This window comes from Alligator sinensis, unplaced genomic scaffold (genome assembly GCF_000455745.1).
Source record: "Alligator sinensis unplaced genomic scaffold, ASM45574v1 scaffold699_1, whole genome shotgun sequence".
Classification (NCBI taxonomy): Eukaryota; Metazoa; Chordata; order Crocodylia; family Alligatoridae; genus Alligator; species Alligator sinensis.
The window spans coordinates 212096-238026 of record NW_005842359.1 but is presented as its reverse complement, the minus strand read 5'-3'; the positions used below and the strand labels follow the sequence as shown (position 1 = coordinate 238026).

At 43.7% G+C, this 25931-nt stretch overlaps 2 protein-coding genes across 2 annotated transcripts in view; one reads left to right on the top strand and one right to left on the bottom strand.

The window, feature by feature from the left end:
* Positions 1-5: 5 nt before the first annotated feature.
* Positions 6-6831, top strand: FZD5 (frizzled class receptor 5; the record flags this gene model as incomplete). Its single annotated transcript, XM_014522486.2, is given in 3 exon segments — positions 6-1038; positions 1041-1456; positions 6102-6831. Coding segments are annotated over 3 exon segments (1530 nt in total), but the record flags the coding sequence as incomplete, so codon positions are not given.
* Positions 6832-8509: 1678 nt separating this feature from the next.
* The window catches only part of CCNYL1 (cyclin Y like 1), a 38065-nt gene continuing 20643 nt past the window's right edge, over positions 8510-25931 (bottom strand). Inside the window, exons 8-11 of the mRNA XM_025210582.1 lie at positions 23771-23890; positions 19709-19875; positions 13289-13451; positions 8510-10290 (exon numbers count right to left, since the gene is read on the bottom strand). Of these exons, the coding sequence (XP_025066367.1) occupies positions 10174-10290; positions 13289-13451; positions 19709-19875; positions 23771-23890 (567 nt within the window). The 3' untranslated portion in view covers positions 8510-10173. The remainder of the gene's footprint in view (positions 10291-13288; positions 13452-19708; positions 19876-23770; positions 23891-25931) is intronic.

The window sequence follows — 25931 nt, the reverse complement described above, 5'->3', positions numbered from 1 at the left end:
ACACGCAGGACGAGGCGGGGCTGGAGGTGCACCAGTTCTGGCCGCTGGTGGAGATCCAGTGCTCCAGCGACCTGCGCTTCTTCCTGTGCAGCGTCTACACGCCCATCTGCCTGCCGGACTACAGCAAGCCGCTGCCGCCCTGCCGCTCCGTGTGCGAGCGCGCCAAGGCGGGCTGCTCGCCGCTCATGCGGCAGTACGGCTTCGCCTGGCCCGAGCGCATGAGCTGCGAGCGCCTGCCCGTGCTGGGCGACTCGGAGGCGCTGTGCATGGGCTACAACCGCAGCGAGGCCACCACGCTGCCGCCCTTCTTCGCGCAGCCCACGCCGCCCGAGCCCGCGCTGCCCGAGCCCTGCGCCCGCGCCTGCCGCTGCCGGGAGCCCTTCGTGCCCATCGCGCACCAATCGCACCCGCTCTACAACCGCGCCCGCGCCGGGCATCTGCCCAACTGCGCCGTGCCCTGCTTCCAGCCCTACTTTAGCGCCGACGAGCGCACCTTCGCCGCCTTCTGGATCGGGCTCTGGGCCATCCTCTGCTTCCTCTCCACCGCCGCCACCGTGGCCACCTTCCTCATCGACATGGAGCGCTTCCAGTACCCCGAGCGCCCCATCATCTTCCTGTCTGCCTGCTACCTGCTGGTGTCGGCCGGCTACCTGGTGCGCCTGGTGGCTGGGCATGCCCGCGTGGCCTGCAGCGCCGACTCGCGCCACGTGCACTACGAGACCACGGGCCCCGCGCTCTGCACGCTGGTCTTCCTGCTCGTCTACTTCTTCGGCATGGCCAGCTCCATCTGGTGGGTCATCCTCTCGCTCACCTGGTTCCTGGCAGCCGGCATGAAGTGGGGCAACGAGGCCATCGCCAGCTACTCGCCCTACTTCCACCTGGCTGCCTGGCTGCTGCCCAGCGCCAAGGCCATTGCCGTGCTGGCGCTGGGCTCGGTGGATGGCGACCCAGTGGCCGGCATCTGCTACGTGGGCAACCAGAGCGTGGACAACCTGCGCGGCTTCGTGCTGGCACCCCTCGTGCTTTACCTGCTCACCGGCAGGCTTTCCGCATCCGCAGCGTGATCAAGCAGGGTGGCACCAAGACAGACAAGCTGGAGAAGCTCATGATTCGCATTGGCGTCTTCAGCCTGCTCTACACCGTGCCCGCCGCTGCCGTCGTGGCCTGCCACGTCTATGAACAGCACTCACGGGAGCGCTGGGAACGCGCCCACGCCTGCGCCTGCCCTGGCGAGCCGCCACCTGCCAAGCCTGACTATGCTGTCTTCATGCTCAAGTACTTCATGGGCCTGGCTGTGGGCATCACATCCGGCGTCTGGATCTGGTCGGGGAAGACGCTGGAGTCCTGGCGTCGCTTCTCAGGGCAGTGTTGCCGCAGCACCAAGCCTGCTGGGGCCGCCCTGGACAGCACGGCACTGGCAGCCAGGGCGGGCGCTGCCGCTGCCTACCACAAACAGGTGCCCTTGTCGCATGTGTGAGCCACTGGCACCGGGGCACCCGCTGCTTAGCAAGGCCAGGAGGGCAGGGGTGGTGCAGGCAGCACGGTGGGGTCTGCCCAGGGCTGCACCCGCCTCCCTCCCTGGGGATGCCTGTGCGTATCCCCAACCCTGGCTGCCTCCTGCCAGTGGCAATCCCTCTGGGCTGCTCACTCCCCTCCCTACAGCGGGAGCGTCTCACACTTGAGCACCCACCTCAACTGCCCCTGCGGGCTGTGCTGGGGTGTCCCAGAGGTAGCCGGAGGAGCTTGGCCTGTGCACGTGGCTGAGGGACGGGAGGGATGCAAGGCTCTTTCTGTGTGGGCACTAGATGGAGGAGGAGCAGAGCTGGTAGGCGTTTACTTTAGCCAGGTTGGTTCTTGTTTTGCACCTCCCCCAGCCTCACTGCTGCCCCAGGGGTGGTAGCACCACTCTTCCCCCCCTGAGGGCACTTCCCCTCCCCGAGAGGCATTAGCTGTGCTAGCAGACACTCTTGGTCTGTAGCCGCCACTGCCCTGCCTTTGGACTGACGCAGCTAACTACCTCTCTCAGCCCACATGCTGTTAGCCAGCCCTGTCCCTCATCAGAGCTGTGCTCCTGCTGCCCACCCAGAGCTGCTTGCATTGTTGTTGGGTTTTTTGCCACCACTCCCAGGTCTCTCCCTTGGGCTGATCTGGGATCTCACAGCTTCCCAAAGGGCTGGTCATGCTAGCGGGGACCCACCCAGGAAGGGGCAGCCTGGCAGCTCCATCCCACACTCCCTGGAAGTGGAAAGAGGGCCAGGGAGGTGCTGTCCAAACAGGATTTGTCATTTTCTCTCCTGTCTGGGGAAGGGAGGAAAAGTCTGAACAAGAGGGGAAGGGAGGGGCAGAGCAGGGTGGGAGTGTAGAGGTTACATGCCCTCTTTGCTGTAGAAGATGGGTCTGCAGGGAACACACAGGGTGGCTCAGGAGGAAAGTTGCTGAGGGGATCTGTAAAGCCCAAGGAAAAGCAGCAGGACATAAATGCATGGGACCGCTTTCCTGGCCCTGGCCCTGGTTGCTTTCCTGCACCTGCAAAGGCTGTGCTGTGGGCTGCTGCAGCACTCCCGCTCCAGCACCCCAGGACAGCACTATCTCTTCCCCTCTTAAACCTCCCTGTTTTGCAGTGGCCAGCATCTCTCACTACCCAGGGTAAATGCTGAAGAGAGTTATCTGAGGCTACTACCTAGCTGGGAGCACTCAGTCCCTGGTGGCTGTTGTCAGCAGCCAGAGGCCATTTACAAGTTATTAGGCTCCAGGTTATATGCGCATCTTGCATAAGAGGGGGTATCACTTGCCTACATGGCACAGCATCAAGTGCTATGGTAATAACCAAGCAAATAGAGCAAGCAGCTTGTGGGTGGGTCATTTGCCAGAGAGATGCGTGCAATACTGGCTGCACTGCACTTAGGCGAGCCCTGCACGTGGGGACCTGTCAAAGTAGCGTTCTTTCTTAAACTACAACTCTGAGTAGAGGCCTTTTCACTTTTGTGCCCAACAAAAGGAGCTGTGGCAAGGTGGCAAAAGCTCAGAAAAAGCTAGGATCTCTCTCCATACTCAACCTGTGCATATCCCCTCAGAACTCAGTTTAGGTCTGTCTATACTACCTCAGGTGATCACCCCAACACGGGACATTAGAGAGCAACTGCTTGGGCAACCCCTCCCCCTCCCAAAGGGACTGCAGAACTTAAAAGCTGCCACCTCACTTTGAGGAAAAAAGCAGGGGAGGTGAACCATAGTGGCAGTACCCAAAGGATCGTCATGCCTTGCTTGTGGGTGTGTGCATGCACACAAATGAGAGAGTCTGAACAGGCAGCCAGGTAACTTAGCTCACCGCCATTGTCATCTGCTCCTCAATAACAGAGGCTCCCAGTAGCTTTGTGACAGACTTCATTTAGTCCAGCATGCTATAGTATTTCTCCCTGGATGAACTTCACCAGGCTCTGTTACAAACTGTATATACTTGTAGTATTGGATCCATTTTGTAAATAGGACAGATTTTGTGAACTTTGATACGGGTTTGGTACTGGTGTAGTCAATGAGGTGGCTTTGGCACAGATCCACTAAGCAGTAGTGTCATGTAGTCCAGGGCGTTAAATAACGTTACACTGACTGCATCCCCCTCTAGGAATACTCATCTCTCTTTAGTGCCTTTTGTAGATACAGCTCAGCACACCTCATGCAATAAATGAACAAAACCATGTCAAAAGTTCTCTCTTTCTCCCACTCTTTCCATGTGTGTGTATAACTGACCCTGCCTAACCTTTAAAAACCCATCATCAGCTACAAACTGCCAACTCTACTGAGCGGCTGGGGGGGGGAAGGGAAACAAGTATGATTTCAGCTCTGGTCCAACGACAGGTTGGTAATGCAGGCAGTCAAAAAAGCCCAAACACTGCATTTGGGGCTGGATTCTAGGTTCCTCGGAATTGTAGCCTGTCACACCGCAAACCACCGCAACAGAAAAGGAAGTAGAAAAGAGCAGCTATTTTGTGCCCTGTATAATAGCATAGGCAAGGTGTTGAGTCCTCAGCTACTTCTATTGCTGACACTGCTCAACTTTAAAAAAAACAAACAAACAACTATGTATTATATTTTGTGAACAGTTGAAGAAAATGAAATTTTATTCAAAGAAAAAGTATGAAGATTAGTTATTTATGAGAAAACAAAGAAATGTCTATTTTTGTTTGTCTCTTTGTTCCTAATCCTGGTAGAGCAAAATAAAAATAAGGGGGGAAAATGAGACCACTCTGGCTGAACGTGTGTTTTCTCTCTTTCCTACTGCCTTCCCTCCACTGCCGGGAGTAGCTGTAAGTCTATTAGAAAGGGCTGGTTAGCTGCATCTACATGTTCATTCATGCACTGTAATTACAGGACATAAGGTAGTACCTGTAATTACAGGTACTACCTTAATGCACCATAATTGGCACTACTGTGCATTAATGCCAGTGCACACTTTTTTTTGGTGATGCTAACGTGCAGTTGACTATTCTTCTACTGTGCATTAGCACCAGGTTTACCACTGTGCTAATGCAGTTGAATTAGCCTATTGGGCTTGAAGCATCTCATGTAGATGCACCCTCTGTGTAGAATATGGGCGCGTCATTTAGTCAAGTGGGTCCCTTTTTCCAAGCTCATGACACTGCATAGTCCCCAGAAGGAAACAAGAAGTGGTACAGATCCTTGTAGGAAAAGTGTAATAGAAACAGGCCATGGGGAAACTCAGGGCTAATCTGATTTTAAAAAATAAAGACAACATTTTAAAGTAATAGTAGGTAGAACAGAAGCTACTGTGAAGCAAATCCATGGCCCTGGGCTTGTATCTGTAACTGAACCCATAGAATGAAGGAGGCTGAGGTGCAAAATCAGTCCACCATCTGTACGTGGGCCCTAAAACAATTTGGAACAGGCTCGCCTTATCACCGGGCAAAGAGCTGCAGAACGGCCCTCTGATACTTACCAGCCTGACAGATCTCAGGCAACTGGGTTAGGGTACTCTGTAGTCTCAGGCCCATTCCTGATTTGCCCATTCCTGGCAGCTTGCAGATACAAAGCCTGAACATTTTCCAAAGCTTGAAGGAAGCTTCAAATATTCCAAAAGATTCAAAGTGTGAAACTACCCCAGCATGTAGGAAACACATTTTAAATAGGGAGGCAAGGGGCTAAAACATACTCACTTGTGATTATCTAGATCCATCAAGCTGGTGCCTACACGTTTAACAAGTTGGCAAGATTTATCTAGGACAGAAAGTAGAACCAACAGACACACTGACCCAACATGGTTCCGAGGCCCCAGCCCATGGTTATCCATCCCCCTTCAGCCTCAGTATGGCTCACTGGCAAGGAGTCCGATCCTATCATGTGCCAAGAGCCACAACTCCCACTGGGGATAGAGGGCAAGCAGCATCTCTCAGGACAGTGTCTTTACAATATAGGAAGTGACAGTGTGCCCTTGGTTCCTTTTAAATGCTTGCTGTCTGCATTAAAGGGAAGGATTAGAACAGTTACCCTGCTTGGGACTTGGAGGTCTCAAACTGCTCACACAGCATTAGAGCCTGTATTAAGAGACTGAAAAGTCTCCAGGTGCCAAGAACTGGACCCAGAGTTAGTCACCAGCATGGAAACTGCTTCTTGTAAGTAGTAAGGTGCTGATCATATGGGGTAGACAGTATTGGAAAGTTCTGTGCCACGATTAAGTGCTCCCTGTTTGCCACTGTGTTTGCCACCCATCACTGTATTTATTCAGGTTCATCTTGGCAAATTGCTTTCTTCCCTTCCCTTGCATTGTACCAGTCACAGACTTGAGAGCCGTCATGACCCATGCTGTATGTTATAGCAGCTGCTTTAGACAGCCCTGCTTGGCATGGCTTGGTTGTGTCCCCATTTACTAAAGAGTAAACGTATTGCACTTGAGCTCCCCCCTCAGTAGCATTTCTGTCCAGAACTGCCCACTTGGTTCTTAACATTCCTATTCTCACCCAGAAAAGATGCACTTTAAGGATGGAGTAAATGTCAAGATTATGTCCCTTTACCTGCAAAAGCCACTTTTAAAGTAGTTCTCATATGGAATTGCCTTAGAAACTAAACACAATTCTTTGTATACACAGGAAAAGGACTGTACTTGTAGCAAGTTTGTGCCCTCTGGATTCAACGAGCATCATATCAATGAATGGTTGGCATGGTACTGATCTCCACCCCACCCCACCTACTTGTGGACAGGTGTTGTGTTTACTCTAGATAGCCTGCAATGAGGCCAGCACATACCTGGGCAGCTTGCTGCCAGCTAATGAGTGCTGCTGCCATAGTTAGGACTAGAAGTTGATTCATAGCGCATCTCAATACAAATCAAAGTATACAACTGTTGATTTCAGCATTTAGTTAAACTTTACCCAGTGCACGTTACAGCCTGCAAAGGAGGTAAGGAAAGATAAACTTGTCTATTCAGGAACAGTAACATTTAGAAACAGAGGGTATTTCCAAACCATGGCTTTGAACAAAATTTCCTTTCAAGCTTGCGGTTTGGAAACCAAAGTGGTTGCTATTCACCGTCCAAGGAGCAATGAATGATGGAGGGGGACCCATTTTTGGGCACATCTAGAGGAAGCACATGGAAGACTTTCCCCTGAAGTACATACCAGGCAGGGCTCTCTACCTTTTCAATGGATGCAACATCATTTTTACCTTTTTGTTATTTGACATTAAAGATACAACAAAATTAATAAACCAGTTCTCAAGAGCAGATTTCTAGTTTTGCCTTTCTTGTTACTGGGTGGAAGGAGGCACCACTGAACAGGAACCAAATTTCCACTTAAGATGCGTCAGTGTCTTTAGTTTCTTCCTACTATTTAACTGCTGAATTGACCAAAATGCCTTAAGATGTTCTGGCTGCAGCCTTGTTACAGCATCATCCTATTTCTCCCATTAACCACAGAATAGTCTTATAAAAATTAGGCTGGGAAATCTATCCCAGGCCATTATACATCAGGAAGCAACATAAAGATCACACCTTATTTCCATTTCAACTGTTTTTGGTAACCTTTAAAATACCAAAATATCCAGCAATGGGTCAGGAGATCCAATCATCTGAAATATGGTTGTCTCTCCAGCTAAATGAAAGAGACTGGAACGCTCAGTTGAAACAGATGCAGAGAAACTGCTGAAAGAAAAAAGTTGTATAAACTTGTACCCTCTGATGACACTGAATTCACACACAAGATAATTTTTACAGAACCAAATTGCACCTGCACTGCTTGGTTACTAAGGTCCAAAGGAAACACGGCGGACTTTTTTTGGGTGAGGGAGGGGGAGGGAGCATCTACAGTATGGCAAATACCATTAGCCAACCTGAAAGAACAATGCTTTCAAGTTGGCTAAAGAGAGTAATGCACTGATAATTAAATAGTTTATGAAAGTAACAAACTCTTTTAGCATTTTAATTTAATCTTTTGTCTGTTTTGTCACAAAATGGGTCTCAGATGTGCTACAATGTTGCAGCACCGCACACTGCATGCTGCATTGCTTTAAGCAGCAATTCTTGGTACCTTACAATGCCCTAGATCAAAGTACTTCCTGATGTCAATCAGCTTTGGTAAGTCTGATACACTCCTAAGCTTCTTGTAGGCAACTACACTAGCTGAACACAGGCAACAGTTGGTAGCACATCCTCTAGGAAAGCAGGTTCAGATCACTTCATATCAGGCTCTCTTGTGATTTTACAAGTAGAAGCACAGTCCAGGCTGTCAAGAAGTCATGCATCTACAAGCAGAATTATGAAATACTTAACATGACTATTCCAGTTTCCATTATTTTATCCGGCAAAGAGGTGAATGACTGCCACAGGTGGTCCTTTTCTTATAAAAGACCAGAAGCTTCATGAAAGCTATATCTCAATTAGCAAAATAAGCAGCCCAGGAAAAGAACATTGATAGTCACCTCACATAAACCAGAAAGTTCAAAACCAGGCTTCAGGGTATTAGCCAACAGCCACAGACTTGTAAGAAATGGGTTACAGTTCACTCAGAGTCAGGGATTTAAAGATACAGAAATTAACTTTGTTCCAAAGTAGATTCATAAAGGGGACTAGCACAACACCGTGCATTAAAATCACCTCTAGAAAGAATTTGAACGAATTTAAGTGCAAGGGAACATTACTAGTCCTGATCAGTTGTTTGAACAGTTTTGTTCAGATTTTAAATCTAAATAAGATCTCGAATCACAGAAGTGTCCATTTAAAGTAATACTTTTCCTTCAGCTCACACCCCCTCACCTCCTCTAGTACACAAAGCTGTTCAAGGTCTCCAAATAATACTCTTTATTGGCTACTAAGACATATTTGAAGATAAACCTGGTAAAATGACAATGCTAGTCAGCTGCGACTGGGGATGGATTAGAACAAACCGCTAACATTTAGTAAGATTCCAAAGTACCCAATTCCTGTTCTCGAACTTGCTTAGAAAGCATTTTGAGAAGAAAGTCATGTAAAAGTACAGAACACACTAACTCCCTTTAACTTTAATTAAAATAGAGTTTATTAGCTTTTCTTTTAATACAAACATGAGAAAGAAAAACCACCTGAAGATGTAGCATTATTTTCAAAATTGAATTATGATCAATACCTGAAGCTCCAAGTTCCATAGATCGTGGACTAGGGACTGGTAGATTTGCAAACTTCAGAATACTATGTGTTGCATTTAAATAATCTGAGTGCTGCCAAACTGACTGTTACACTCAGGAGCCCCTTACTCTCAAAGGCATATGGGCTTGGTATTAAGCATAGCTTTCTGGACCCTGGCTGGAAGTGAGGTGGCACAAACGTGCCATACTGAGTGAGATTTGTTCCTAGGACAAAATGCCTAGAATCAATTTACATCCAGGAGGGGAAGGTATACTAGGATTTATAACAGGAAGAGCTTATTAATACTTATTCTGTTTAGAGTTCAGAATTTCAAAGCTTGAAAGTAAACTCCACCCCAAATTCTCAGTGAAAGTGTCAACTCAATTCTGAAGAGCAACAGAGTTGCACAAACTAAAGTTCACTTCTCAAAAAAAAATTTGATAAGATACGCATTTGGGTTTTGTGTAAGTAATGTGAAAAAAATCTTATTACTAAATTGAAAATAGCTGTCTACCTCTGTCAGTCAATTCAAGATCCTCAAAACTCACTATGGTCACATCATGAATGCAAACCCTTGCCTGGAAGCAGAAGTCAAGGGGAGCACAAGCAGATGCACAATGCATCTCACTTGTCAACCTTGTAAGAATCTGTAGTGAAATTCAGAGGTGCATGCAGTATACCATCTATTCATTACTGGCTTGCTAAACTGTTTGGGACAATGCCAGTTTCCAATTTAAAAAACAAAAACCCCCCCTCTCATTCGGATCTTCAAAAAAACCAAACCAAACTGCGTATCTTCCAGAGCAATAATAAAAGTATTAGAAAGTGAGAAGCACCATAGTTCACAAGAAATGCAGCATGGACCCTATGTATTTTAACAATCAACATGTAAAAAACATTTCTCTGCTCCCAAGCCAAACATTCACAATCCTTTGACAATCTCTCCTGGAGCGACACTGGTGGTGCAGTTAGACCTGCATCTTGCTCAGTGGCTTCTTGGCTTAGAACTGATCTCCAATAGCAAAAGCAGCTTTTTAGTAGCAAAACCAGGAGAAACCCTTGGACACTGATCTTTGCTACAGTTTCAGCTCCAGAGTGGCTGTATACTTTGTTAGAGTCCCAGGTATGTATTTTTTTTCTTTGTTAGCACCACATCAGCCTTGAAAGGCAAATGCAGCGGTGTTCTGGACAACAGGAGAAAAGGGAAGAACATTGTAACTATCGTCACGTGGTTAGTGTTTAAATTCTAAAATTTAAAACTACTCATTATTAAAAATTCATAGTTCACAGCTATAGGCCTACACAGTAAGCAAACATCTGTGGGGGAAGGGAAGCTGGTTTTTGCACCTCTGGATACATTAAAAGGAGGAGAGTGCTGATCTGCCAAGGTCCCATTTGCTGCATGGAATACACTCTTCAAGCCCTGGGGTCCCTTGGCTAGTTTTACCCCTCCTCCCATTGCTGGAAGACACCATCACTGCTGGCTTGTATGCATGGAGTGGTGGTATTCCTCATTTCATGTGGATGCTGGCTTCACGGTGCTGCACTCTTCTCTCTCTCTCCCCTCAGGAGAGGATGGCATTAGAACGGCGAATACCAACTAAATTATCAGCACTGAAAGATCGTCTCATAGCAGCTTTTGACAAGTCTTTGTATTTGTCCTCACACAGTCTGGAGATAGCCTGGAAAAGACATTCAAATACCAAATAAATGCACAAATAAGAAGCAGGTAGCGTAAGAATAATATTGTAGCCGTGACAGTCCAGAAATTATGAGGGGCCAGGATTTCTTAGGGTCATCTCTTTTATTGTACATAAAACTATGTACATAGTTGGTCCAATAAGAGAGAGAACCCTAAGAAATCCTTGCTTCTCAAATCAGCAGCGCTCAGATATTAGAAAGCTGATACAGTGACAAAGCTCTTGACCAAGCAGTTGCGATGCCTCAGGTGTGCCAACAGAAACTTTAAATTGAGATAAAATAATTAGGGGCCTTCTAGAGTAAGACAGCATCTCTTAGATCTCTCCCCCCCTTTACAAGCATCAGTTTGTCACAGTAGTTCGAGACTTTTAAGACGGTGCACCCTCTAAACAACTTCAATCTTATGCCTGCCTTTTCACAATCTAATGGAAACCTTGAATCCAACTCAAGTGTATTCAAAATTGCATCTAAACAGATGGGCCTGGTCTACACGTTTCTAATGCCAAAGTGCAAACAACAAGACTATGTGCACAAGGCCCAGGAAGAAAAGGCTAAGAGGTCATTGCTCTTTTAGTCCGGCACAACTGCCTGGGACCAGGAGATACAGAACAGAAATTGGAACTTTAATAGGATTTCTGGTTTTGTTACCAGGATGGTCAGTCAATTTTTGGCTGAAGTTATGAACAGACAGGAAGACAGCCCAGAGCCCAAGGGCATGGTATGTCCCCTGGTTCAATGCAAGTTTTTAATATTTCCACAGGTAGCACAAATTTAGTAATCCAACTGCTCGAAACAAATTGCAAAATTGATTAACTTTCTTTAGCTACTAAGGCACTGGTGCAATTTTCCAGCAGTTGGCTGCCACTAAATCTGTGGGGGAACTATGGGCTCTTCACAACGAGGCAGTCTCCCCATGTTTCTAAAACAGTTGGTATGACAGGCCCTCATTTGGGGCACTCATATGCAAATGAACAAGGACGTCACTATATTTTGTATGTTGAGGCAGATTTTTCCTTCTGTGCATTCTGTTAATAATTACCACCAGCACCAGATGAACTTGCAGAGCCCTGCATTCAGGAAAAACTTGTGCCTTCCCTTTAAGGCAGCACCCATTCTGAACAGCCCGGCATGCCAAGAGTTCAAAAGGTGAAAAGCACTTCTCAGCATGAACAAACTGCTAAGTGTATTTTAAAATAATTATTTACATTTATTTCTGTCAACCTTCTGGAGGCATTCATTTGGCTTGAGAGTGGCATTCTTTGAGACACTGGCTGCATAAGCCCCCACTGCAAGGCCAGACAGAACCTCCAGCCTGTTTTAAATGCTAGCACATCAATCATAAAGAAACCTGTGTTGACATATTAAGCCTCAGTCCCCCATATGGTATACGTCATTTTTCAGTTCACTAGGATACTAATTCACTTTATATGGGCTCCCAAACTGACTTCTGTATTTTTACCTCAAAAGGCAGGGGGGGGTGGGAAGGTTAACATGAAGTTTTTCAAACAATATTTACAGCTTCATGCCACAATTTAAAACTTAGACACACACACACACACACACACACACACACACACACACACAATTGTGAACATTGTGGCAAGCCACAGCATACTGAGAACCATTCAATGACATAATATTAATACAAGACACCCACCAGCTCATGGCAAAGAATACAGAACTGAGGCTCACATCTCCACACATTACACATTTTTACTTCAATACTGAACAACTCAAAAACAATTTCCTACGGAATATGAACTACACTGTAACCACATTATAAATCAGTGACACTTGGTAGACTTAATACTACTTACTTGTCAAAGCTGAGATAGAAAGAGAACAGAAAAGCAACAGCTTTAGGTAAGGAAATGTTTAGGCACATATTGCCTATCATTTTAAAGCCTCAGTGAGCTGCCCTAAGCTTCTGGAAGAAGAAAAGAAGCCAACATGCTGCATGGGTCTTGTGGGTAAATGAAAAAAATTATGTAGCAAACCCCTCTTTTGATGGAAGAGGCTACAGTACTTGTTAAAGTCTACACAGGGTGGACAAGACGCAAGGTCTCTGTTAAGAGACTCATATAACAGACTGTGTTTAAAGTTAGCTCAGAAAGGTTGGTGTTGCCTCTACCAAAAATTTCACCTGGAGTTTCCAGGTCTGCAAGATAATTCAAATAATTCCTCACACAGTCTTGTGCAGTAAAAAGCAAGGCCTGTTTTAACTAAATGTACTTAAATACTAAAGAACAGTACCAGGGCCCCTGTGCAGTCAGCTTGGGACATGTGGGTGGGCGTATTTTTTTTTTTAACTAGCAAAGTTCTGCTATGTTAGTACCAGTACATGACATTCATTCACTCTCGTGTCTCTATTTAGGATTTTTCAAAAATGTGCTCTTTATTTAATTTGGACTGATGTTTCTTTAGAAAGGTGATTTTTTTTTTTTATTTATTTATTTATTTATTTATTTTTACACTTGAAGTGATCTGCTACCTCCAAATGTTAAATTTAGTAAACCTTGATTAGGGGCATTAAAACCAGTCCTTTAAGCCAGCAGCAGCTGTGCAGGAGGCACTGTGGAAACCTGCAGCTGATCTAATTGAAAATGGTTTGATCATAAGTGTTTGTGGTGTCTTGGAAAGAAGAAGTGACGAGAGGAAGAGACCGAGAATCTAGTACCGAAGAAGCCAAACCTGAAGTATTAAGCAGCCTACCTGACCTAAGCTCCCATAAATTAATACTCAGTTTTGAAATAAGAACTCTTCCAGACTTCTGTAGCTTCTCTTCCTCCTCCTCCTGCTGCTCAGAATATCTGCTTAGGCAACAAAGGTTTAAAAGTCCTCACTCTTGTTAAGGGAATAAGCTCTAATGCACCAATCTAAATGTTTTTTAGTTTTGCTAATCACTATTTAATATGATTAGCAACAGATGTAGTTACTAAGCAGGTACGGGGCACCCAGCTCTCAATCTCAGACCATTACCTCCAGTTTCTGTGCTCGCTCTTTACTAAGAGGCTCCAATAGAAAGCTCAGGTTGTTGTCATCTGCTAAGGAGCGAAGGTCAAAGTAGTATTTGGCGTAAACACTGGCAGGAACATTGATATTAAACTGCAACAACTCCAAGAAGTGCCTTTCCATCTCATTCCTAAAGAGGAAGGAAGAAACCAGAAAAAAAAAGAAAAGATTCAGCATTTTCAAACGAGTCAAACTGAGCAGAGCTCAAGCTCACTTTTAAAACCAGCAAACTTTGTAAAGTCACACACATTATATATGCTCTCTTTCAGAAAGAGGTAGATTAATTCACTAGTGTTCAAAACAAGGTTCAGCTTTCGAGTCGCAGCACCTTCAGCTTGGGGGAGAAAGGTTATTGCACTGTTGTGCACTCGCTCCGTCAACTCAGGAGGTTCATTCTTCAGAGTTCCATTAGTGCAGCTGTACAATTCATACTCCATTCTCACTCTCTCATAAGGCCCCACACTACAGCCATCAGATGAAAGGAGTGATGTACGCTGTTTATTAGCTCTGAAGAACTTGCAGACATTTTTGCCAGGCTGATAACAGGAAGGGGGTTTATTGAAGTAGAGGCGGACCAACAAAAGGAGTAGGCATATCACCATGGCAACAAATGGATCTACGAAGAGCTGCTGCTATTATTTCCGAGAAAAAAGCCTCTTGAAGCAACATGGATTCATCTCCAATAAATAAATAAATAAGCAACATTAGGTGGGAGAAGGAATTTTCTCCTCAATAGCATTAGGCAGAATAACGAAGTCCTATGTCAAAGGGCACTGTCTCTAGTTTTGACTCGCATCGCTATTTGTGGTGGGCAAAATATCTGGAGAAAAGTGGGAAGTAGCCTGTTACATGAAAAGGCCAGGTCTGGGCTATTGTAGTGTGGTCAAGTACACCAGAAATATTTTACAGAAAAATAAACAATTTTACAAATGAACCTTAAGTAGAAACTGGTACCTGGGATACATGATTCAGTATAACACCACCTCTGAACAGCACTATAGTTCCCACAGATAATGGAGCTTTAATTACACAAAACTCAGCAGCTGTATAAATCAACCGTTTTCAAACTGGAGTAATGATTTTTCAATGCCAAGTTGTTCTTGCTCTTTGGAAGCTTTTAAGATGGATGTTTTACCCACCAGAAAGGAAAAAAATGCATTGAGGAATCATTCAGGTTGTGTCTTGTGCTGGATGGCTAATCTCATAATGTGAATAGCAGCTTTGTATCGTTTCTAACAGGGTGGACTCAAGGCCCATTGAACCTACTGCCAAAATTAATTTCCTGTTCATATGGTCATAAGCCTATAGAAATGTAAATCAGATGATGTTTTGATGATCAGCTGATCAGGCCTTGATTTACCCCATGAATAAATGCTCTTCACCACCCCTTTTGTACTTGACACACTAATACATTTTAATTCTGCAAAAACACAATACTTCATAGGATTAACAAGTCTATTAATAGGGTTTAAAAATCCAGCAAAAGCATAATGCCCATGTGTTTTGTGCTTTATTTACAAACATATGTAGCCAAAAGAATGAACAGCATGTGTCCTCTTTCATGCAATCACTGGATTAGCAGCTGCACAGTTAATTTTTTAGTAATTATGGATGCACTCCATCAAAGCAGGCAAGTTTCTGACAAATAAGGACTTCCAAATATCAATTTAATTTCCTTTGGTTTTTCAATTAGAAAGCCATTTTCTTAACTGCCTTAGGTGCAAACTTTATTTTGGTGAGGGGTGAACAGAGGCATAAGACAACAAGCAGAAGGTTGATGTTTTGATCAAATTGCCTCCTATCAACCTTTCCCATCAAAATTTTGCTTACAGACCCTTAATAAAGATCATTGTAACTTTCCCCCCAAAATTAATTTTCCTACCAGATTCAGCAGCTGGGACCCCAAAGACTAAAATCCAGTAAAATTAAAGCACATCAGCAGAGTTAAGAGAAGGGGAAAAAAAAATGTCAGCAATTTCCCTTCTGTTGTGGCTCTTTTTTATTTAAGTTTGCACAAAGCTGAAAGCAAAGTGAAGTACCCCTCATCAGTTCTGCAGTTAGCATTCCCAGGTAAGTAGGGACCAAAGGATCCATCACTATCTTGGGTATCCCAATAGTCCTGAGTTCAGACAGCAGAGGAAGCCCAGGCAACACAAACAGCTACTTCTTACATCTGCACAAAGCCTTACCTCTGTCTAAACACAAAATCTGTGTGTAAGAGTGGGAAAGGGTCCATGGGGTATGTGGCCCCAGGGGCAGTGGCTCACCCTGGTGTGGCCCCTGCTGACACGGCCCCCGCCTGCATGACAGTTGGACAGCCCTCATCAATAGCCAACTTAACACTTTCTACAAAGCTGTTTCCAACAGAAGAATGTGACCAATTTTTAAAAGTCTTTTTTCCAAGCACTTCCCTCAGCAGGATTACCATGCTGATTCCTCCCATCAGGAAAGTAGTTTAAAAATACAGCAGCTAAGCTGGTAATTAAAAGGATGCTGTCAAACCAAACCGGACCTAAATTAAGTTTTGTTGGCTTTGGAAGTGGTTTCCTAAAGGTGCAGATCATTTTATGCAGTGCAATGACTTGGATTTATGCTTCTGCATGAACTCCAAAGCTCAGAGATTTCTAGGTCCAGGAAAAGCCAGCTCTTGCAGTGAACAAAACAAAACAAAACAAAAAGGAACAAAAAAATAAAACCTTCTTCTAGAACTTCAACACACACAGCTACCAACACCTTTTCATCAAAAGGTGTAAACACTTCTGCATGCACAAGGTATTTCTCTAGGACACGGCATTGGTAAATTCACAGAACTTTCAACTACACACAGGAGAACACTGAAAAAAAAATACTGCTCCTGTTTCTATAAAGCTGACTTTGGCAGGGTGATATAGACACCCGACTGGCTGCAGATATTTTCAGCACTAGTTCAATTTGATTTGTTCCAAAGAAAGCTAGAGGAGAAGCCAAAAACGGCACTCACAACCAGCATCAAGGGAGTGCTTTTGGGTGCCGAATATGACATGCATTTTATTTAGAAAAAGGTTTCTCTCAACCATTTTCAATACTCTCTCTTTCATAAGGCACAACTAAATTAAGAGGAGGAAAACTGAGCCTCTGGTATTCTTGAAAAAAAAAATCCTGTGTGAAATCCTGCAGAAAAGATAGGTGCAACTAAGTCCTAGCTTGATCCTGAACAGAAGGAATAACATTTAGTGAAGATATGGAAAATACAGATCTACCAATCAACTGTTAACATCTGGAAGAGTTTAAACCATTGTTTGGATGAAGCACCAAATCCAGTATGATGTTTATTAGATCCATAAAACATCTGTGCACATACCACCTCCTTAGTACTTATGGTACATCCATAAACTAACTAATGGAGAGGCACGGGAAACTCAAGATTAGCTAACAGCATGTAATGAAAATTTCTGATAGCTGTATGTTTCTTAATGCTAGTCTCCAAATTGCTACCCTTAAAAAAGGCAAGTGGGGAAGACAGTGAGAGATCTTTCCAGACCAAGGACTCATGCATTACACAAACTGTTCACTACCTTGACATTTAAGTTTAGGATGTACCTCAGTCTTTGAGATAAATAAGTATATGAATTAAACACGTGAGAGATCTTTCCAGACCAAGGACTCATGCATTACACAAACTGTTCACTACCTTGACATTTAAGTTTAGGATGTACCTCAGTCTTTGAGATAAATAAGTATATGAATTAAACAAAAAAAAAAAAAAAAAAAAAAAAAAGACGGGCAAGATCAGGCTGGCCAAACAACTCAGCATAAGAACTAGGACTTAATGGAGAAGGTGACGAGACAAGGCTGGGATGATGTTTGGGCAGAAGGTACATCTTCCCTACCACCTTTAGGTAGGATGCATGCATATCAACTGACCAAGCCCCACAATCTGGAGTCTGATTTGTGTTACGGATGGTCCCTAAACTAAAGGGCCTAATTTTTAAACCTATGAAGATTGAAGCCAGAAAATGTACTATGGAAGACATATGAACGTGAAAAGAGGCGCATGAAATGCTAAATATTCTAGGACAGAGATTAGTTGCCTTTGTCTCACTCAGCAGAGATACTTTGTCAGAAAAGCCCTCCTCCAGACTCAATGTCCAAAATTCTCTAAAATCTTTGAAGCTGCTACCTTCTTCCCAAACAAGTATTGCAGGCTTCTGAGAGCTGAAGCAGCAAGATTACCAGAGCAGTAATCTGTACATTTATTCTTAAAATTACAGTATAAAGTGAGCAAAAGAATCTTAGGCAATAATGCCACCAACTGGGGATGGGCGGTGAGGAGGGAAGACACCAAACCTCTATTTCAGAGCATGTAATGCTTCCACAGCAGTAGAAACTAGATCAAGACATTGCTCCAGTCAAGTACTTCAAACCAAAACAGCACAGGTTATTCAAATGAAAATGCCACAGGACTGATCTATGCTTCCTGATGACAGAGACTGAATGAACTGAAGGTTTTGACTTGTTACTTGTTGGAGTGGAGGGCAACATGGGCAAATACTGACATGGACTGTCAAGACAGTCCAGGAAAACAATCTCAAATGACAGTAGAGTAGCAAGATGATTTGGGGTGTTCCAGGGACAGCGATGTTGGTGCTCTTGCTAGGTCCCACTGGCATCCTGTCAGTTTCTGCTCCTACTGATGGGCAAGCATCCAAAATGTTGAGTGACCAACCGACTATCTGACCATTTACCCTGGACCCTTCAAGGCAAAGCTTTTGAAAAAAAATCTTCCAAGTCACCTTTACTCATGACTCAAAAGAAATGTGTGAAATCAGAACAGCTTCAGATCCTCAGACCAGGACCCAGCTGTCTGAGGTAACTTCCTTGAGCAAGCTGTCACAGCACTAGTTATGACCTGTCTTTAGAAGCAGAACAATAACGTTTACCTGCAAGGACATAATGCAGCTGCTCAGAACAATATAACCCCTCCAAACTTATCACTATGTCATTTATTTCCCCTTCCACTTGACCCACTGTGTAAGCACAAAGAACTAGAAGAGGTGATGTTTTATGACACAGCATGAACTGGGACAGTCAAAGATAAAATGCACTGAGATAGTAACCAATGTAATGGATCCAAAGTTTCCTAAAACTTACAGCTGAAGTACATGAGGCAAAATATGTAATGAACAGGCAGAATGAACACTCAAACTAAGCAGCTGGTTATACTGATCCAGGAAGTGCTTTCAAAAACTCATCTGAGAAGGAAAGGCAGTAGGCAACACTTGGGAAGTGTCTACATTAGCAGCAGATGTCTGTTGCACAAAATAGCTCTGTACTTTGAGCTTGGGATGTTCCCGAGCATACTGGGAATACAGACCCAAGACAGAAATCACAATTAATGTTAGGAGCTTGTAAAAACCCAAGCTAAAGAGGCATTCCCAAGTATTTCATTTAAATTTCATCTTAATAGACACAAAGGAATTCTTGAAAAAAATCACTTTCAGATTTTGATTGGTACAGTACAGCAATGACATTCATGAGGTAATAAAAAAAATTAAAATAGCAAATTGATAGTGTGAAAGAAAAGCTGAGAGCAGGCAACACAAATTAGTATAGGTTATTACTAACTTTAATATGCAAGTCACTAGAAACAAGTACAGGTTTCCCTTGCTTTACGCTGTACATGCATTCCTGGAAAACAGCACTTAACTCAAATTCACATAAAGGGAAGCCATTTTACAATGCAACAAATAGGGATATGTTCCAAAACCATGACTGTACTGACCCCCAGACCCATCTCTACCACTTTTACAAGACAATTTTGGTACTCACCGACAGCAGACAGTACACACAAGCACAGGGTGGTGGTGAATGTTTAGTTGGTGTGAAGAGAGGGTGGTGAAGGCTTCATTGATGGACCAGGGAGAGGGGTAAGAGATAAGCTAGGGGGATGCTGAAACCATAGTGGGGATGGCAACTACAGAAGCACGTGTTGCAGACAACGAATGAGGAGCACACATCCACACAGGAGACTATTTTGGTGTGTGTCACTCCCACAATACACTGCACAAAGCTGCTGACTGCGGGCTTCCACCACACTGATCGCATAAGAGTGAATTTACCTTGCATATAATTAATTTTTTATATAAAAAGAGTCATCGCATAAGAGTGAATTTGCACATACAGAGCCTGCAAAAAGTGAGGGAAATCTGTATATGACTTATTTCCATAAGAGAGTTTCTGCTAGCTGCCCTGTTAGGTAATTCTCTTGCTTTAAAAAGCAATGGAAGCCCAACAAGAAACTACTTCAGTTCTGTGTACTGAGCATCAGTCTTAGAATGGACCACTTGACTAGATCTCCAAAAACGATGTTTGAAAAGAGCAGCAAATTGATGACATCTTGCAACTTACATGTCCTCAACCGTAATGTCCTTTAATATTTGGCAGTAATCCACATTCCATACAGCCTGATCATCCCAAACTTTAGAAGCCAGCAGAATAGCTCCTAGAACTATTCTTTTCCAGTTACTAGGACAGATGTCAATCTCCGCATAGGTTAAGAGTCTTTCCAAGTAAACCTACAAAAAGAGAACTGATCTTAGACATCTTTGATCTCAGTCAGTGGCTGTTAAGAACTCAAACCGATGTTCTCTTCTGATTTAGCTAATATTCATTCATTTATCAGAGTAAGCCATCAGCGACTATTACTTAGCTTTAAAATTTAGAATTTTTTAAAAGTTACATAAATCCATGTCAATGGAAGTCATAAAGAGAGCTGTCTTAAAACAAACTATAAAGTTCTTGAATTTCTAGTAACTTCTGCTGTACCAGTGAAAAACTGAACTCGAGTCAATTATTGGAAATATCAGATTTTCACAACTGAACATCCGTGACTACTAACCACTCATTCCTAAAACTCTCTCTCATCATGGATCAGCTGCAGCATTTGAAGCAAGACAGGATGAACTAGTCTGAACCATGGTCTGTTCTTAGGCAGATGTGTTGCACGGTTTTAAATCACGCAAGTCCTTAGATGGTTTGTATGAAACAGACTAAGCCACCACCACCCAATCCTTTGGCAGTTGAGCTACCTCATGTTTCAGCTTGCTGCACTCAAAGACAGGTGGTGAAAAATCCTCAGATAAAAACCTACAGTTTCAAGGTATTTTGTTTCCCCTCATATGGTTTGCAGACCTGACCAGCCCATGAAGCTTGAATCTCTATTGCTTCTTGCCAGTATTTTTCCATCTTTATACACACAGGTTTATTACAGTTACATGTGCTAAGCAGCTGACACACATATATATATATTTTTCAATTGAAAAATAAATATGTAGCGTTATAAAAGTGTTTTATAAAAAATAAAAACACCACTTTTTACACAAAAAAGCAGATTATTTAAAATGCTCCATTCACAACTAGGTACAGGAATTTGGAGGCAACTCTAGCTGACTAACCTCAGTACTACCCTTTGCATTCACCGGACTTTTTGAATGATAAAGATAACTAGGTACCATGCTTACTAATTTTTGTTTTTATTATAGTCTTAGACTGGTCTCTCTAGGAGTTTTTCTATAGGTAACAGAGCCATCTAGTGGCTGAAATCCACTTTAAAGAAAAAAAGAAACCCACAAGGCAAGCATTTCCTTAATCTGTTATTTTTCTAACAACTTTGTGACCTTGGGCAAGCTGTTCAGAACAAGAATCTTGTTTTGTAAAACTGCTTGTATGCTTTACCCAAGCAAAGCAAAACAAGAATCTATTCACATGTATGAATCTATGAAGAACGTAGTTATTCAGCCTTCTCAATCACTGTTTTTAAAAGTCAAATTATGAAATAAAGAGGTTCTCTCTTTTCCCATACTTTTTTCTGGTTATATTTTTTTCCTTCTCTACTCATCTTTTGAACTATATTTATCTTCCAGGAGTAAGAGAAATCAAAATTAATCTAGCTGACGACTGAACCCCAAATTCTCAAAGCAGAATTTTTTTTTAAGCTAAGTGTTTTTTTTGGATATTCCGTATCTCTTCAGTTCCTCCATCTAATCTACTTTTTAAAGTTTTCATTGCATCTTGCTGAACATGTATGCCTTTGTTGTTAATTTAGTTCTAAACAGTCACATACCTTGAAAAACAGATTCTACCTAAGACTAAATTTTACAAGGATGTTAAAATAGCAGGAGCTGGTCTAAGAGTGCAAGAGCAAGAAGTTTCTCAGTAGAGTACTGTTGCTTTACCCTTTGGCAGCTCTGTGTTTTATTTAGACTCTAACTAAAAGGTCCCATCTACATGTTATACATAAGGCATGGGTAACCAGTTAATTATGCCTTAAGTGGTCACCAGGCAAGATGTCCAATCAATTAATAGTGTGATAGAGAGAGAAATAAGTAAAAAAGTTATTCCACAAAACGTATAATAACTTTGTAGCTGCTTCCTATCAAGCCATTAACTGAACATGCTTACTAGGGCCCCTGTGGCTGGGAGCCCCTGATCAGAGCTTTAAACTGGGGGGAGCCCCCCCATGGGCACCCATGAACCTGGGAGCTCCCAGCTGATGCTGGCTTCCAGCCCCCACGGCTAGGAGCCCCAACAGATGACAGGGATCCCACCCCAGCAGTACCCCATGCAACACCATGGCTGAGGCACCATGTCAGCTGTGGTCTCATTGCTATGGGGACCCCTGTGGCTGGAAGGGCTCCTAGTCATAGGAGTACATGGTGAATCCTCACACCTGGGAGCCCTGTTAGCTGAGGGGGCTTCCAGCCATGGGAGCCTGCTTCTTGCCAGTGCAGGGGAAACTGGGGTCAGGCTCCCCCTGCACCAGCAATAAGGAGTAATAGAATCTGATGCGCCATTCCACAATCACACCACATGTGTGGGGCATGGCAGGAGGCATGATTGTGAGGATTGTGCATTAGATCTCATTGTGCCTTTACCTGCACATGTAAAGGGACCCAAAGCAGCTGATACGTTAGAAGCAGCCTACCTCCTCAATGGAGTAAATAGAAAAGATGTTTTTAGTTTCACCCCAGGATTACCCCACTGTTTGGCCTGGCTATCCATTACTATCCTTTCTACTAACCTGCAAATTTTTGCGAGAGGCTTGCACAACCATTTTATTCTCCTCAAACAGCCCCATTGTACCACTAACATTGTATGCAGCAGCACTATAAAATAACATGGCTAGTTTTAGTGTTGCTTACAGGTTCAGATATACTAGTTCAGTGGTGCTCAACCAGATGGGCTGCACCCAGACCATCCACATTTCTGGCTGGTGGTTCCAATCTGGCACCGGGCAGTCTTGGGAGAGCCCCACATGACTGCATGGAGGAAGGCAGGGGGCATCCTGGCTTCACAGCTGAGGGAAAGGGGGGGCGGGGCAGAGGCAGGGACATGGAGGTGGGATGAAAGGTTGACCTGACCCCAAAGTGCTGCACGGGGCTTGGGAATTTGGCAGCATAGGAGGGTGGCCATATTTATAGCCACTGCTCCCCTGGTACCAAAATTTCCTAATTTGTGGGGAGCCCTGTGGGCCAGATACCTAGGGCTGCATCTGTCCCACAGACCAGAGGCTAATCACCCCTGTACTAGGTCTCCTGCAAAAGCCATCGGTAACTAGGGCTGCTGCTGCTTCAAATTTGCCCAATAGCGCATGTCAGCTACTTTAAACTTTAATTTATAAGTAACCTTAGCTTTTACATTTTGTACACCTAATAACTTGTATAAACGCATTGAACATTTTTGCCTGTCTCCAGGAAAACTTTCCTTTTCACCACTGGTGTATTTAAACCCTTTCTGAATATCCCACAGAAAGAAGTCTCCAGTAAAGTTGCAAATAACAAATTTGAAAATCTATACATGAATTCTAAATTAACATACATAAAACCCATTCAATTTTTTTACTACAGCCACTCACTGGCTAACAACAAACCAGATATCACACTGCTTGTAGAACCCGTATGTATAGGAGCTGAAATGATTGAAGTCCCATCTCAACTATGCTTGGGGATGCATGAAAATAACCCACAACAATTACAATAAGGTCACAACTCAGTTAATACTTATCAGTTATAGGATGGGGACTGCTTCCAATAACAAATACGCTAAGCTACATTCAAACCAGTAACCACATATCTCATTAGCAGTTCCCTGTAACTGCATTCCTCTTCACTGCAAAATATGTAGTTGTTGCTGGTCTAAAACAAACAAGTTTCATGGGACAAGTGATTGAGCCTTGAATATTCAAGTATAGGAAAAGAACTGCATAAGTGCCTCTGGAAAGTTGTTAAAAATATTTTCTAATTTATAGTTGAACTGTAATACAGTTAATCTTTATTACCAATACAGGCTTTCAAAGACTCCTTTTTCATCTAGTTATATTTTAGATCTGATGTAGTTTAATTTCATAAATGAAAAATAGACCTTTAAAGCTTATATTCAGAAACATATTTCTAATGACCAAGCATGTCTTACTAGTGTCACTATTGCACATTCAGCTGTCAGCTGTGCTGCACTAAAAAGTGTCCGTACAAAGCGGTAGATGTGCTTGTGATCAGGGTCATGCTTGTAGTAGTCATCTGGAACTTCTTCTCGCTGAAACAGAAAGAATGTGCAGTTACTGCAAGTCTTACTTACTAAAAACTTCCACTTCCAAAAAAAAAAAAAAAAGGAATACAATCCTATAGAGAAAGAAGTACTGGACATGGAATAATGAGCGTCCCCAATAAAAAGCAATAGTTTTATTTTTTGTAATTTGTTTTAATTCATGCTTTGCTTTTGGAAGAATGAGTTTAAATTAAAATCAGACAGCTCCCTATTATCCTGAAGATGCATTAAAGTTATAAAAATTACCCCAAGAATATAAAGTGCATAGTTTTTGACATGCAAGAAGTTTGCAAGAAAGAGTCAGTTCTCTTGTTGGCATACCAAGATTTACATAACGTCCTTGCATATAACATCTTCTATAGATATATCACTACTACTGAAGATATCATGATAGATTTTCACTCACCTGAATTAAATTCCCTAACACAATGGAAGTTAAACTCATTTTTTGATCTCCAAGGCCAACTGACAGACCCATGATCCATCTCTACATGCCACCATGGAAATTAACTGTCATCTATAGAATTTCTCATGTTATTTCCAGATTTATCAGGATACACTGTTTCACTTTGGAGAAGTTGTTTCACACGCACATGCACACACCCAACACTGGCTTTTCAAAAGAGAAAACTCAGAAAAATACCTCAAAAGGTTCTTCCCAGCTGAGGGGACAGTGATGGAAGAGATACTATTTTAAGTAAACTGATGTCAAAGCATAATTATTCTTATCTTTAATGATACTGTAGGAGCCTCACTATTAATGAAAAGAAAGCTTAAGGAAACCGGCCCCCCAAAAAAGAATCCATGGGCGCATCCCCACATGCAGGTGTGTGCATTTGCTACGGCACAAATAGCAGCAGCACACATTTGTGCCACTGCTTTGTGCCCCAGGGCATGCTCCGTCATATGCCAAATTGTCCCAGGTGGAGTAGGCGAGGCCAGCAGCCAATTCGGCCACATGGAGCATGGTCAGCAGCCAGTGTGACTCTGGACAGCCAGGCTGTTTCTGGTGGCACACACTGCTGCTATGTGCACCATACTTTTTTGTGGCAGGTTTTTTTGACACTGGGATCTCCCAGTGTCACATTCTGGCACCACACTACAGCAGTGAATGGTTGCACATGTGCCATGTGTGGTTTGCAGTGCCTCTAACAGCTTTGAGCTACTGCAAACCACACACGTGCTCATCTGGACACACCCCAGGGGCGCATCCAGATGAGTGCGGACATTTGTTTCCCCAGGGACAAGTAGCAGCAGCACCTTGTGCTGCTGCTACTTGTCCCTGGGGAATGCCTATGCCACGTGTGCTCTGGCACATGGCAGGTTACCCTGGGTGAGGTACAGGAGGCTGGGACCAGCAACTCTGCTGGCCCCAGTAGCCTCACTTGGGGTCCTGGGGACCTCCCGGGGCTGCAGCCATGGCAGGAAGCCCAGCTGGCAGCTGAAGTGTGGCTCCAGACGGCCTGGCTCTAGTTCTGAGTGGTGCACAATGCCACCACATGTGCCACCATGCTTTTTTCAGCATGCGGTTTTTGACCCCGGGATCAAAAAAAACTCCATGGAGAATGCCTGCATCAGTGGTATGGGGAGCAGACAGGGCTGTGGCACCACATACTGCACATCTGCACGTGTCTGAATGTGGCCCCTAATCAAGGAGGAGCAAACTGTTTTAACGGCTTAGGTCAAGAGTTGCCAAACTACTACTGTAAGACCAATGACTACAGCGAGGTCTAAGTTAAAAGTGACAAAGCCAAAAATGAAGTGATTTTAAGTAAGGGAGATGCAAGATATCAGAGTAACCTCTCATATCCTGTAAGCCTTTTTGAAAATTTGACCAACTCCCCTAAAGGAATCTTGGTATCCCAAACTTGAGGAGGGTTGAGAGTTTGGGCTCTCATACTGAGAGCGGTTTTGCAGGATAAAAATTAAAGGGATCTCTCTCTAATCCAAATTGAAGCTAAACTGCAGTAATCAAAGGATAATACTCTCATGCCTCCTCTGCATGCTCAACAGCAATAACCATAAGGTA